The 13,309-nt window shown below is 43.1% G+C and overlaps 1 protein-coding gene across 1 annotated transcript in view; it reads right to left on the bottom strand.

Annotated features, from left to right (window-relative positions):
- Positions 1–1,077, bottom strand: part of myo10 (myosin X) — a 271,259-nt gene extending 270,182 nt beyond the window's left edge. Inside the window, exon 1 of the mRNA XM_071362598.1 lies at positions 583–1,077. Coding sequence (XP_071218699.1) covers positions 583–603 — 21 coding nt within the window. The 5' untranslated portion in view covers positions 604–1,077. The remainder of the gene's footprint in view (positions 1–582) is intronic.
- Between the last annotated feature and the right edge of the window lie 12,232 nt (positions 1,078–13,309).

The following is a 13,309-nucleotide window of genomic DNA, read 5'->3' as shown; positions in this document are numbered from 1 at the left end:
GAACATGATTAAACTGTAATAACAAGCCTTTACAGTAGTAACGAGGATCATAGTGTTTGGGTTTTCTATAGGCTATAAATATGCATGCCTATTGTCAAATCAACAAGAGTTAATTGTCGGCTAATTACAGTTTCCCTTTACTCAAGTGGTGTAGGTTGAATCCATATTCTATTGCTTCTATTATTAGCTTTCGCAGGATGTCTTCTAGGAGGAAACGTGAAAAAACGAAGGTACGGAAATGCCAGAGTTCTACTTGGAAAAGGTCCAAACCCTGTTTTATACAGAAGCATTTGACACACAGCCTAAATCTATGAGCTAGCGTTACGACCCACTGTCTGATGAACTCTCTCACATTATTGCATTATAAGGAACGACGTTACAGAAATAAGAAAAATCGCTATTCATTCGTATTCCTTAGTACAAGTATTTTTCCTATAGGTTACATGGCATCAACTTTCAGCCCCCCCCAAAATAATTAAAGTTGTTTCCCATCACTTTCTTGAAATATAATTCCTACTACAGACTTGTTTTAACCAACAATGATGCGTTTTTATTACAACAAAGTTTTAATAGTCAACTTACCTCGGTGAAAAAATTATCCATCGTCCTTAAATTAATCCACAAGGATCTCTGTGTGCTAATCGCGCAGGCAAAACATGTGTTTTGATGTACAGGGCAAATGCATCTTCTTTAGTCCATGATCAGAAATACATCTCTTCCAATAGTTCTCGGGACAGGGAAAAAAGGAATCAATTCTCCTGCAACTTCTGCCTTTGTTTCATAGATTACATTTCCAGCAAAATCAGCATTTGTTATTTAAAATAAAATAAAATTCAGTCTTCTGATATTGGAGAAAAACGGGACTTGCTGCGCGATAAAACTCAGTATGGAGGGAGATCAAATGCTGTTCACCTGGACACTTTGTCTGCCGGACATTTACATTGGTAAATAGTCCAACTTGCTTAAGTAAAGTATTTGTGGCGACTGGCGAGCAAAGTTTGGAGTGACTCCATCCGTAGATACTGTAGCTCCACCCAGCACTGGTTTGAATGGTAAAGTAAATCTCACCCCAGGATTGCCTCTCTTCCCCCGCCTGCCGTCCAAAGTAGCCTAACGTTTGAAACCTGACTGCGGACTGCCGCTGCGGAGATTTTCAAATAGTGTGAAATAAAACAGTGTGAAAAAGTAACAGTCTATGTCAATTGAGTTTTTCTATATAAGTAGGCAATAGGCATATGCACATGGATTCCATCGCGTGTAATCAAATAATGGAGTGTGCAGCTCACAATCATCTTATGAAACGGAAACTGACATAGGCCTATCGCACTGGGCACACACTGGTTGAGTGACTATTGTTTCCACTTCTTTTCAATGACATTATGTTGTATCAACATAAAATACACATTGAATTGAAGTCTGACTTTGCAATATAGTGCAATTGCAGACCACAATTTGGGGCGTTTCTTGATGTGGGCTTTCCTTGATATCAGGAAACGCCCATTGATGCCTGCCATTGGACAGTCCATTGATATCTGCCAATGATGAGTTCCTGCACTGTCCCACTCAGTTTATATCAAGAAGCCATTTCCTGGATTTCAGATGTCAAAAAAGCACGTTTTAAAGGAATGCTTTAGATATGATTAGAATTGCATTTCTTCTGGCAAAGTGAGAGGCTAATAACTCTGGTGCCGTTCAGCTATCCTCAGCTAGAAACCTCACAATCTTAACCCGGTCAAGTTTGGTTTCTGTGCAAACCTTAGACACTGTAGAAGGCAACTAAACATGTTTCATCATTCCATGTTACATTTTGTCTACAGAACATGTCAATTAGCCCATGAAGATCAGACATCATTACGCACCAATGGACGAGCAGCATTCACTTGATTGATAGTGTCTTGGTCCAATGACCACTTATCGTTTTGAAACATAGCTAGGTAGATAGCCAATGAGCTGGGATTTCCAGATATACAGTGCCAGTCAAAAGTTTGGACACGCCTACTCATTCTAAGTTTATTTTATTTTATACATTGTAAAATAATAGTGAAGACTTTAAAACTATGAAATAACACATATGGAATCATGTAGTAACCAACGACTGTCAAAATATATTTTATATTCAAGATTCTTCAAAGTAGCCACCCTTTGCCTTGATGACAGCTTTGCACAATGTTGGCATTCTCTCAACAGGCTTCATGAGGTAGTCACTTGCAATGCGTTTCAATTAACAAGTGTGCCTTGTTAAAAGTACATTTCTTTCCTTCTTAATGCATTTGAGCCAATCAGTTGTGTTGTGACAAGGTAAGGGTGGTATACAGAAGATAGCTCTATTGGGTAAAAGACCAAGACCATATTATGGCAAGAACAGCTCAAATAATTTAAGAGAAACGACAGTCCATCATTACTTTAAGACATGAAGGTCAGTCAATTCGGAAGTGCAGTCGCAAAAACCATCAAGCGCTATGATGAAACTGGCTCTCATGAGGACCGCCACAGGAAAGGAAGACCCAGAGTTATCTCTGCTGCAGAGGATATGTTCATTAGAGTTAACTGCACCTCAGATTGCTGCCCAAATAAATGCTTCACAAAGTTCAAGTAACAGACATCTCAACATCAACTGTTCAGAAGAGACTGCGTGAATCAAGCCTTCATTTTCAAATTGCTGCAAAGAAACCACTACTAAAGGACACCAATAAGAAAAAGAGACTTGCTTGGGCCAAGAAACATGAGCATTGGACATTCGACCGGTGGAAATCAGTTTTTTGGTCTGATGAGTCCAAATTTGAGATTTTTGGTTCCAACCGCCGTGTCTTTGTGAGACGCAGAGTAGGTGAACAGATGATCTCCGCATGTGTGGTTTTCACCGTGAAGCATGGAGGAGGAGGTGTGATGGTGTGGGAGTGCTTTTCTGGTGACATTGTCTGTGATTTATTTAGAATTCAAGGCACACTACCAGCATTGCTACCACAGCATTCTGCATTCTTTTCAACGGGACAATGACCCAACACACCTCCAGGCGGTGTAAGGGCTATTTGACCAAGAAGGAGAGAGAGTGATGACCTGGCCTCCACAATCACCCGACCTCAACAAAATTGAGATGGTTTGGGCTGAGTTGGACCGCAACGTGAAGGAAAAGCAGCCAACAAGTACTCAGCATATGTGGGAACTCCTTCAAGACTGTTGGAAAAGCATTCCTCATGAAGCTGGTTGAGAGAATGCCAAGAGTGTGCAAAGCTGTCATCAAGGCAAAGGGTGACTACTTTGAAGAATCTAAAATATACAATATATTTTGATTTGTTTAACTCTTTTTTTAGTTACTACATAATTCTGTATGTGTTATTTCATAGTGTTGATGTCTTCACTATTATTCTACAATGTAGAAAACAGTAAAATTAAGAGAAACCCTTGAATGAGTAGCTGTGCCCAAACTTGTACCCAGACTGGTACTGTATATATACTGTATCTGGTTTACGATTTAGAAATGAAAGCACTTTATGTATCTAGTTTGCCTGACAATTCAGTCTGAATTCTTCCGCTGCTCTATGTTCGCTACATACTTCAGTCTGAGACTGACATAATTTAAGTAGTTTGTGGTGATGTCAAAATGAGGGGTGTTGTACAAAAGTCATCAGCGATTGGATCATTTCTAACCAATTAGAGAATCAAAGGCAATGACCAATTTTCAAAACGCTGCTTTACACACGTGTGTTCTGGCTTTGGCTCAACCCATTGGTTTCTGGGACCAATCAGAGCGGTTAGAATGTGTTTGCGTTCTGGGTACTCAGATTCAGACTCATTGCAGAGAAGAAACTAAAGTCTGTGGGTGTGGTGTAGCGTTTGGCTGGAGCAAGGAGTTTGGGTAGCCAGGCAAGTATCTAGTCCCCCCATTTGAAGGTTGCAAAAGATTGTTGTGTGTAAAACCAGTCTATGAATGCCAAAAAAATACAGTCAGTCCACCCTCAAAACACTAGTTTACTATTGTTAGATTATGCAATAGCCTATTATCTATAACTATATACAGGAAACAAAAATATAAATGCAACATGTAAAGTATCGGTCTTATGTTTTATGAGCTGAAATAAAAGATCCCAGAAATGTTCCATATGCACAAAAAGCTTATTTCTCTCACATTTTGTGCACAAAATTTGTTTACGTCCCTGTTAGTGAGCGTTTCTCCTTTGCCAAGATAATCCATCCACCTGACAGGAGTGGCATATCAATAACTGATTAAACAGCATGATCATTACACATTTAAGTCATTTAGCAGAATTACACAGGTGCACCTTGTGCTGGGGATAATAAAAGTAAACTTTAAAATGTGCAGTTTTGTCACACAACACAATGCCAAAGATGTCTTAAGTTTTGAGGGAGTGTGTAATTGATATGCTGACTGAAAGAATGTTCACCAGAGCTGTTGCCAGTGAATTGAATGTTCATTTCTCTAACATAGCCGCCTCCAACGTCGTTTTAGAGAATTTGGCAGTACAGCCAACCAGCCTCACAACCGCAGGTCCAGGTTGCGAGCCCGACTGTTTTCCATTCTGAGTATTGACAACCCAGACAGTCTTTTCTGAGACATTGTGCATTATATGTCCATTGCGCTGCTTACAATTTAAAATGAGTCCTGAATTATGCATGCCAAGCACCAGAGATAAGGGACTGTTGATATTGCAACCACAACTCAAATGCTGGTTTACCAGTATGATCAAAATTGTAAACTGCTTTCTTTTGTTTGAGCCCAAAAGAACTGTTGTCCGCTAAAGATGATCATCTGTTTGCATCTACCAATTTATTGGCTGTCCAGTTTCCAGACGACCTGTCCCAGAACTTCCTATACAGTTCGTCTCTTTCCGTAATGTGGTGAGGTTGCCAAATAAGGAGAATGCGAGAGGCTCAATTAAAGATGTTGCATAACTGCTGTATTTGCACCACTCCCTTCTGCCCAGTTTCCCTGATGTTCCTACGACAATCAAGCTGTTTTTAACCTTCCCTGTAACTGTCGCTTCTGCGGAGAGATCGTTTTCTACACTAAAACTCATAAAGAACTACCAAAGGAGCATTAGGTTTTTGGTCTGCTACGTTTTGAACATCTGAGTAAGCACCACTTATTGTACTGGCCCCATAGCCTGACCACGGCATTTGTTCACCGATATCCCCTTGTTTTCAATCAGTTAAATTATTAATTTTTTCAAGGCCTGAGGCACTTTGATCTGTCACATTCTTGAATCCCAAGAAACAAATACTTAGCTTCCTAGTACATATGGAAATGAAATCGTTTTTTGAATGACTTTTTTTGAGGGTTACTGTCAACAATTATTTATTAACAACAACAAAAATAGACATTGATGAAAGTCGCATTGGCCCCCAGAGCTCATGCCCCCTCCCCCTTATCCTATGAACGACTACATTCACTTTTCATTTTGTGATGTGAAAATGAAGATTCTTTACATATAGGATATTGCAAATGTTGCTCTGTATATCTGTTTGGACTTGGCTTCAAGGGGAATCATGTTACAGCAGGGCTCTCCAACCCTGTTCCCTCAGAGCTACCGTCCTGTACATTTTCACGCCAACTTGAATCTAGCCCACATGGTAATTAGCTGGTTGATAAGCTGAATCAGGTTAGTTACAACTGGTGTTGGAGCGAAAACCTACAGGACGTTAGCTCTCCAGGGACAGGGTTGGAGAGCCATGTGTTACAGACTACAGTTAACAATGGACAATTTTACTTGGTTACATGGCATGGTATGAATCGCCATCTATTGGCCAATCAGAATACTAACAATGAAATGCATCGAATACGTTTCTTGTTCATAGTGCATGGCATACATTTTTATGCTAATTATTGGTCTATCAATTTGATGTATTTATTTTTCAGAAAATAACAGTTTTTTTATTCTCTTTCAAAACAGTGATACAAATACAACACTTAAACACGTTGAATATACATTCTTTAGTCAGAATCAGAATCACCTTTATTCGGCAAGAACATTTACATATAGCCGGAATTTGACTTGGTGAAATGGTGCAGAGAGCAATAGACAAAATATAAAGACACAATAAATAAAGACAGAGGAATTTACACATAGTCTACATACAGTATATGCACATAGGTACAGAAAAGATAGAACAATTACACATCATAGGAGACTATGAGCAAATTTATAGTGGAGGATATACAATTTACATTGGAAATATATCTACTGTATATCAATAGCTAAGATTCAAAATATCAATATGCAGTGTTTGAACAAAAACATAATTATGGGTAGCAGTTTATTTTAAGGTGCAAAAGTATACAGTGCCTTCAGAAACTATTCACACCCCTTTATTTTTTTCTCACATTATTGCGTTACAGCCTGAATTGAAAACGGATTAAATTGAGATTTTGTGTCACTGGCCTACACACAATGGGGAATAAAAAGAAACGGAATAGAACTAAGCACAGGCAAAATCCTAGAGGACAATCTCGTTCAGTTTGCTTTCCAACAGACACGGAGAGACAAATTCCCCTTTCAGCAGGATAATAACATAAAACACAAGGCCAAATATACACTGGAGTTGCTTAACAAGACAACATTAAATGTTCCTGAGTGGCCTAGTTACTGTTTTGACATAAATCGGCTTGAAAATCTATGGCAAGATGTCTAACAACCAACGACAGAGCTTGAAGAATTTAACAATTATGAGCAAATATTGTACAATCCAGGTGTGCAAAGTCCTTAGAGACTTATCCAGAAAGACTCGGTGATTCTAACATGCATTGTCTCAGGGGTGTGAATACTTCTGTAAATTAGATATTTCTGTATTTCATTCTCAATAAATTTGCAAACATTTCTAAAAACATGTTTTCACTTTGTCATTATGGCACATTGTTTGTAGATGGGTAAAAAAAAATGTAATCCATCTTGACTTCAGGCTGTAACACAACAACATGTGGAATAATTTATGGGGTGTGAATACTTTCTGAAGGCACTGTAGCTAACAAGGCCTTTAGTATGTCCTATTAGCCATATATTAGGCCTGAATTAAGGTGTCGATGAGGTGTCGACTATTCGCACACCCCGTACAAACACATTTAAAACATACAAATCAACAAAAGCAAACTTTCCCTCATTGAAACTCAGGCAAATAAATACAAAGTAAAAAATGTAGCATCATTGTCCAAATACATATGGAGAGCATTGTAAACATGCAGCAAGTCCTAATACATTGCGGTCATTCTAATTTCAAATCAAATCAAATGTATTTATATAGCCCTTCTTACATCAGCTGATATCTCAAAGTGCTATACAGAAACCCAGCCAAAAACCCCAAACAGCAAGCAATGCAGGTGTAGAAGCACGGTGGCTAGGAAAAACTCCCTAGAAAGGCCAAAACCTAGGAAGAAACCTAGAGAGGAACCAGTCCTCTTCTGGCTGTGCCGGGTGGAGATTATAACAGAACATGGCCAAGATGTTCAAATGTTCATAAATGACCAGCATGGTCAAATAATAATAATCACAGTAGTTGTCGAGGGTGCAGCAAGTCAGCACCTCAGGAGTAAATGTCAGTTGGCTTTTCATAGCTGATCATTAAGAGTATCTCTACCGCTCCTGTTGTCTCTAGAGAGTTGAAAACAGCAGGTCTGGGACAGGTAGCACGTCCGGTGAACAGGTCAGGGTTCCATAACCGCAGGCAGAACAGTTGAAACTGAAGCAGCAGTTTCAACCATGTCATGTCATTCAAGAGCCAGTAGATATAGATTATGATTTTAACCAGAATTTCTTATCTATTAGCTCATCTGTCTTGATTGGGCTCTGAGCGCCGACCTCAGATTATTGCATGGTTTGCTTTTTCCGCTTTTTCCTTCAAGTGCAGTTTCAAAAATATATCCGCCATATTGTGCAGTCAACAGAAGTCAGAAATAACATTATAAATATTCACTTACATTTGATGATCTTCATCAGAATGCACTCCCAGGAATCCCAGTTCCACAATAAATGTTTTATTTGTTCGGTAATGTCCATCATTTATGTCCAAATAGCTACTTTTGTTCGTGCGTTTGGTAAACAAATCCAAAGTCACGAAGCGCGTTCACTAAAAGCTGACGAAATGTCAAAAAGTTCCGTTACAGTCAGTAGAAACATGTCAAACGATGTATTGAATCAATCTTTAGGATGTTTTTAACATAAATCTTCAATAATGTTCCAACCGGAGAATTCCTTTGTCTTCAGAAATGCGATAGAACAGAGCTCGCTCTCACTTGAACGCGCATGGTCAGCGCATGTTCGGCTCATGGTAGACCTTACTCAATCCCCTCTCATTCGGCCCCACTTCACAGTAGAAGCATCAGACAAGGTTATAAAGACGGTTGACATCTAGTGGAAGCCTTAAAAAGTGCAAAATGACCCCTATCCCACTGTGTATTCGATAGGCGATGAGTTGAAAAACTACTAACCTCAGATTTCCCACTTCCTGGTTGGATTTTTTGTCAGGTTTTTGCCTGCCATATAATTTCTGTTTTACCTACATACATCATTTAAACAGTTTTAGAAACTTCGGAGGTCTTTCTATCCAAATATACTAATAATATGCATATATTAAAAACTGGGACTGAGGAGCAGGCAGTTTACTCTGGGCACCTCTGGGCACCAAGCTACTCAATACTGCCCCGCAGCCATAAGAAGTTAACTGTAAGCTTAGGTTACTATACAGATCTAAGAATTGTTTTACTGTATCCATTAGAAAGACCTTAGTAACCCAACTGCTGCTTCCTGGACTATGGTAACATCATCTATCAAAACACATCCAAGACCCAGCGGTGGCCCCACCATTAGGGCACTCCACTCGTCATTGGAATAGTAAAACTATTTTTGTAAAAAACATATAGTTATTATATAATTAATGGATTATGTTTTAAATGCTCATAAAAGTGTGGAAAATGTGTAAATGTTCATGTTTCAAAGATATGTTGTTAAAAACAAGCTGTTTAGTTAGTTACTACTCTGCCCCTCAGTGACTGCCAGGCAGCTCCGCTCCATGGGCTCTTATTAAGCCATTGGATTGCTTTGCCAGCTATTTGCTATTACTTCCTCCACACACTTCCTCCACACTCCACTTACTTCCTCCACACATGAGACTAGATCAGGTACAGATGGCATTTATAAAAAAAAAAGAAAAAAAGAAAACACTAATATATCTTGATTACATACTGTAAGTATTCAACCCTCTGAGTCAATACATGTTAGAATCACCTTTGGCAGCGATTACAGTTGTAAGTCTTTCTGGGCAAGTCTCTAAGAGCTTTGCATACCTGGAATGTACAATATTTGTACATTATTCTTTTTAGAATTCTTCATGCTCTGCCAAAACTGTAACTAGGCCACTCATGAACATTCAACGTCTTCTTGGTAATCAACTCCAGTGTATATTTGGCCTTGTGTTTTAAGTTATTATTTGTAGGTTTCCTTTGGTTTTATTCTGTACAGGCTTCATTCTTTTCACTCTGTCATTTAGGTTAGTATTGTGGAGTAACTACAATGTTGTTGATTCATCCTCAGTTTTCTCCTATCACATCCATTAAAAACTGTTTTAAAGTCATCATTGGCCTCAGGGTGAAATCCCTGAGCGGTTTCCTTCCTCCCTGGCAACTGAGGTAGGAAGGATGCCTGTATCTTTGTAGTGACTGGGTGCATTGATACAACAGCCAAATTATACTTAATAGCTTCACCATGCTCAAAGGTATATTCAATATGTATATATATTTTTTTACCAATCTAGCTACCAATAGGTGCCCTTCTTTGAGAAGGATTGGAAAACCTTCCTGGTCTTTGTGGTTGAATCAGTGTTTGAAAATCACTGCTCGACTGCAGGACCATACAGATAATTCCATGTGCATAATTGCATGAGTACAGAAATGAAATGAAAATCATGTTAAACCCTATTATTGCACACAGTCTGTCCATGCAACTTATGATGTGACTCATGAACTTATTTAGGCTTGCAATAACAAAGGGGTTGAATAATTATTGACTCAAGACATTTCAGCTTTTCATTTTTAATTAATTTGTAATTGTGTAGCGACCCGCACAGACAGCGGTGTGTTATGTGTTAGGCTATTATTGTGTTGTGTTGTACTTACCAGTGTTCACGGGGTCCGACATGCCAATCAACCTGCTATCTGCCAATCACGGGAATGCCTGAATGTTCTGATGCCGGGCATCCTGGTGGTTGGCGGAATGGCGTGGAGGGGGGTTGGGCAAGGGGATGGAGCATTGGAAGTTAAGACCAGGTTTAGCCATTGTTCTTTCTCTTACATCTGGTCTTCATACGAGAAGGTCACGGTTGGCTTGTGGGGTATCTTTCATTTATTTGGCGTGGGCTATGGCCAAACGTCAATTCGTAAACTCAAACCTCTGTCTGGACAATTGTTCCTTCATGATCTAGTCAGGTCATTACATTGGTGTCAGAAGTAAAAACGTTGATAAAAGTTAGCCAGCTAGCTAGCTGACTTCTGTGGCTAGCTACCGTAGGTGAGAACGGGGGTTGAAAATGCTTCGAGGGAATCCGAAAGGTGGAGGTAGGGGACGATTATGGCCAAGGAGGTGCGTGTGCTTGGACGTCGGAGGATCTGGCTGAGGAGATCGCCAGGGCGTCGGAGCCCAGAGGCCGCTTGAGGGAGGACGTTAGAGTGATGGCGGCTGAAGCGGGCACGAGGAATCTGGGGCTCAGGATGTAAACAAACATGGCGGCGCCCAGTTCCCGGCTGCGTCCGTATCTGTTAAGACCCCGAAGTATTCCAGTAAGGCGGATTGGGAAGCTTTTCATGCTCAGTTTGAACTGTTAGCTCATTTTAGGGGATGGTCGGATGAAGATAGGGCACTGCAGTTGGCTTTATGCCTCACGGATGATGCTCTGGCCTGCTTGATATTGATTAGCCCCGAGGACAGACGTGATTATGGTGCTTTAATGGGAGCACTGAGGAGGCGCTATGGACAGTGTGTACAGCCCGGGCTACTGCGCTCCGAACTGAGTAATAGACGCAGGCAGCCTGGAGAGCCTCTACGGGTGCTAGCTAATGAGAGCCTCTCTCGGCGGGCATATGCTCACATGCCCCCCTCCGTGCAGAGCGAGCTAGCACGGGACCAGTTCATACAGGCGCTCTCTCCTACGGAGCTGCGCATACAGACCCAGCTGGCTCATCCTGAGTCATTGCAGATAGCCTTGGAGATGGCTTTGGAGAGGGAGATAGTGTGGGCTGGGGCTTCAGCTGGGGCTTTGGTGGGGGTGCTGGGAGACAGACCCTCTGTGCGAGCTGGGGGGCAGAGCAGCCCGGAGCCGGAAAAGCCTGCATGGGTGGCTGAAATGACAGATCTCATTCGTGCTGTGTCGCTACAGGCGGCACGAAACACACGCCCTGGTCCCAGGGTCTGCTGGGGAGCCAGGCCATCTGCGCCAGGATTGCCCCATGTCCCCCAGAGCTCAGGGAAACGGCTCGGGGTCTGCATAGACCGGGTAGTGCGGACCCCTGGCTTTCTATCCCAACCACCATCTTCTTCAGGAGGAGCCCACCGGCACAGACGGGGAAGCAAGGCTCCACTTCCCCCAGAAGCAGACGAGGGCATGCGGATGGAGCCTGTTGTTGTGGTGGGCCGGACCTGTGTTGGGGACTTTTGTCATGTCCCTGTCACTGTGGAGGGGGTGCCCTGCTCTGCCCTGGTGGACACTGGGTCCACAGTAACCCTGGTGAGGCCAGATATTGTGCCAGGTTGGACTCAGTGTGAGCCCACAACTGTGCAGCTCCGCACAGTCACAGGTGAGCTGGCACCCATGAAAGGGAAGGGAATAATGACTCTGACAGTAGGGGGCAGGACTGTGCGTCATCCTGTGTGGGTGGCGGCTGTGCAGGACCCTTGTATACTGGGGTTAGACTATCTTAGGATCACAGGTTGCCAGTTAGACCTAAATGGGTGCACACTGAGCTTCCAGGGAGGGCCGGAAGTCACCATGGCCCCCCCTAATGTCACATTCACTCAACCCAACAAACCCTTTACTCCAACAGTTAAAGCAGCATAGACTCATGGCTGCCCCCCCTCCCCCACATCTGTGTGTGACTTTTCCCCAGTCTCCCTGTCACCTACGGCTGTGTGTTACATTCCCCCAGCCACCTCCACAACACAGCCCTCTGTGAGCCCGGGCCGCGCCCCCCCAGCCCAGCTTCCCCAGATGGGAGAGGAGAGGACACTGTCTGCAGTAAGGGAGATATGGGGTAGGAACTGTGTTGGTCTTGACCCCGAGCAGCAGGAACGGTTGTGGCTGTTGCTGTTTGAATTCAGAGATAGCTTTGCACTGAGTGAGGAAGAGGTGGGTCAGACTCATCTGGTACAGCATGAGATCGACACAGGTTATGCTCGACCCATCAAGATGCGTCCCCGCTGTATCCCGCTGGCACGCCTGGAGGCGACAGACAAGGATGTGTTGGTGATGCAGCGGGCAGACTTCATCGAGCCCTCAGACAGCCCCTGGGCGGCGCCAGTCATCATGGTTCCGAAGAAGGGGGGGAAAGCTGAGGTTCTGTGCGGACTACAGGCGGCTGAATGAGGTATCAGCACAATCTCCCGGGTGGCGCAGTGGTCTAGGGCACTGCATCGCAGTGCTAGCTGCGCCACCAGAGTCTCTGGGTTCGCGCCCAGGCTGGGCTGGGTTCTCGCCCAGGCTCTGTCGCAGCCGGCCGCAACCGGGAGATCAGTGGGGCGACGCACAATTGGCATAGCGTCGTCCGGGTTAGAGAGGGTTTGGCCGGTAGGGAGGGTTTGGCCGGTAGGGATATCCTTGTCTCAGTATGTAAAAAAAAAAGAAAATGTAAAATGTATGCACTCTACTGTAAGTCGCTCTGGATAAGAGCGTCTGCTAAATGACTAAAATGTAAATGTAAATGTAACCAGGAAGGACTCATACCCCATACCGTGTATCGATGAGTCCCTGAACCTGGTTAGGTGGTCCTCCTGCTTCTCCTCACTAGACCTCCGCAGTGGCTACTGGCATGTGCCCCTCTCCCCAGAGGCCAGAGCCAAAACTGCGTTCTCCACTAACAGAGGACACTGGCAGTTCAAGGTCCTATGCTTCGGCCTGTGCAACGCTCCAACTACTTTTGAGCGTTTGATGGACAGGGTGCTGGATGGCATCCCCCGACAGCAGTGTCTGGTATACCTCGATGACATCCTGGCCCATGGCAGCTCCTTCCAGTCAGCCCTGGTGGCGCTACGGGGTGTGCTGGAGAGGATGGCTGCCGCAGGTCTGAAGCTCCACCCCGAGAAGTGCCAATTCATGA

This window comes from Salvelinus alpinus, chromosome 23, assembly GCF_045679555.1.
Source record: "Salvelinus alpinus chromosome 23, SLU_Salpinus.1, whole genome shotgun sequence".
NCBI lineage: Eukaryota > Metazoa > Chordata > Actinopteri > Salmoniformes > Salmonidae > Salvelinus > Salvelinus alpinus.
The sequence above is the reverse complement of the archived record's forward strand: the minus strand, read 5'-3'. Positions and strand labels throughout refer to the sequence as shown.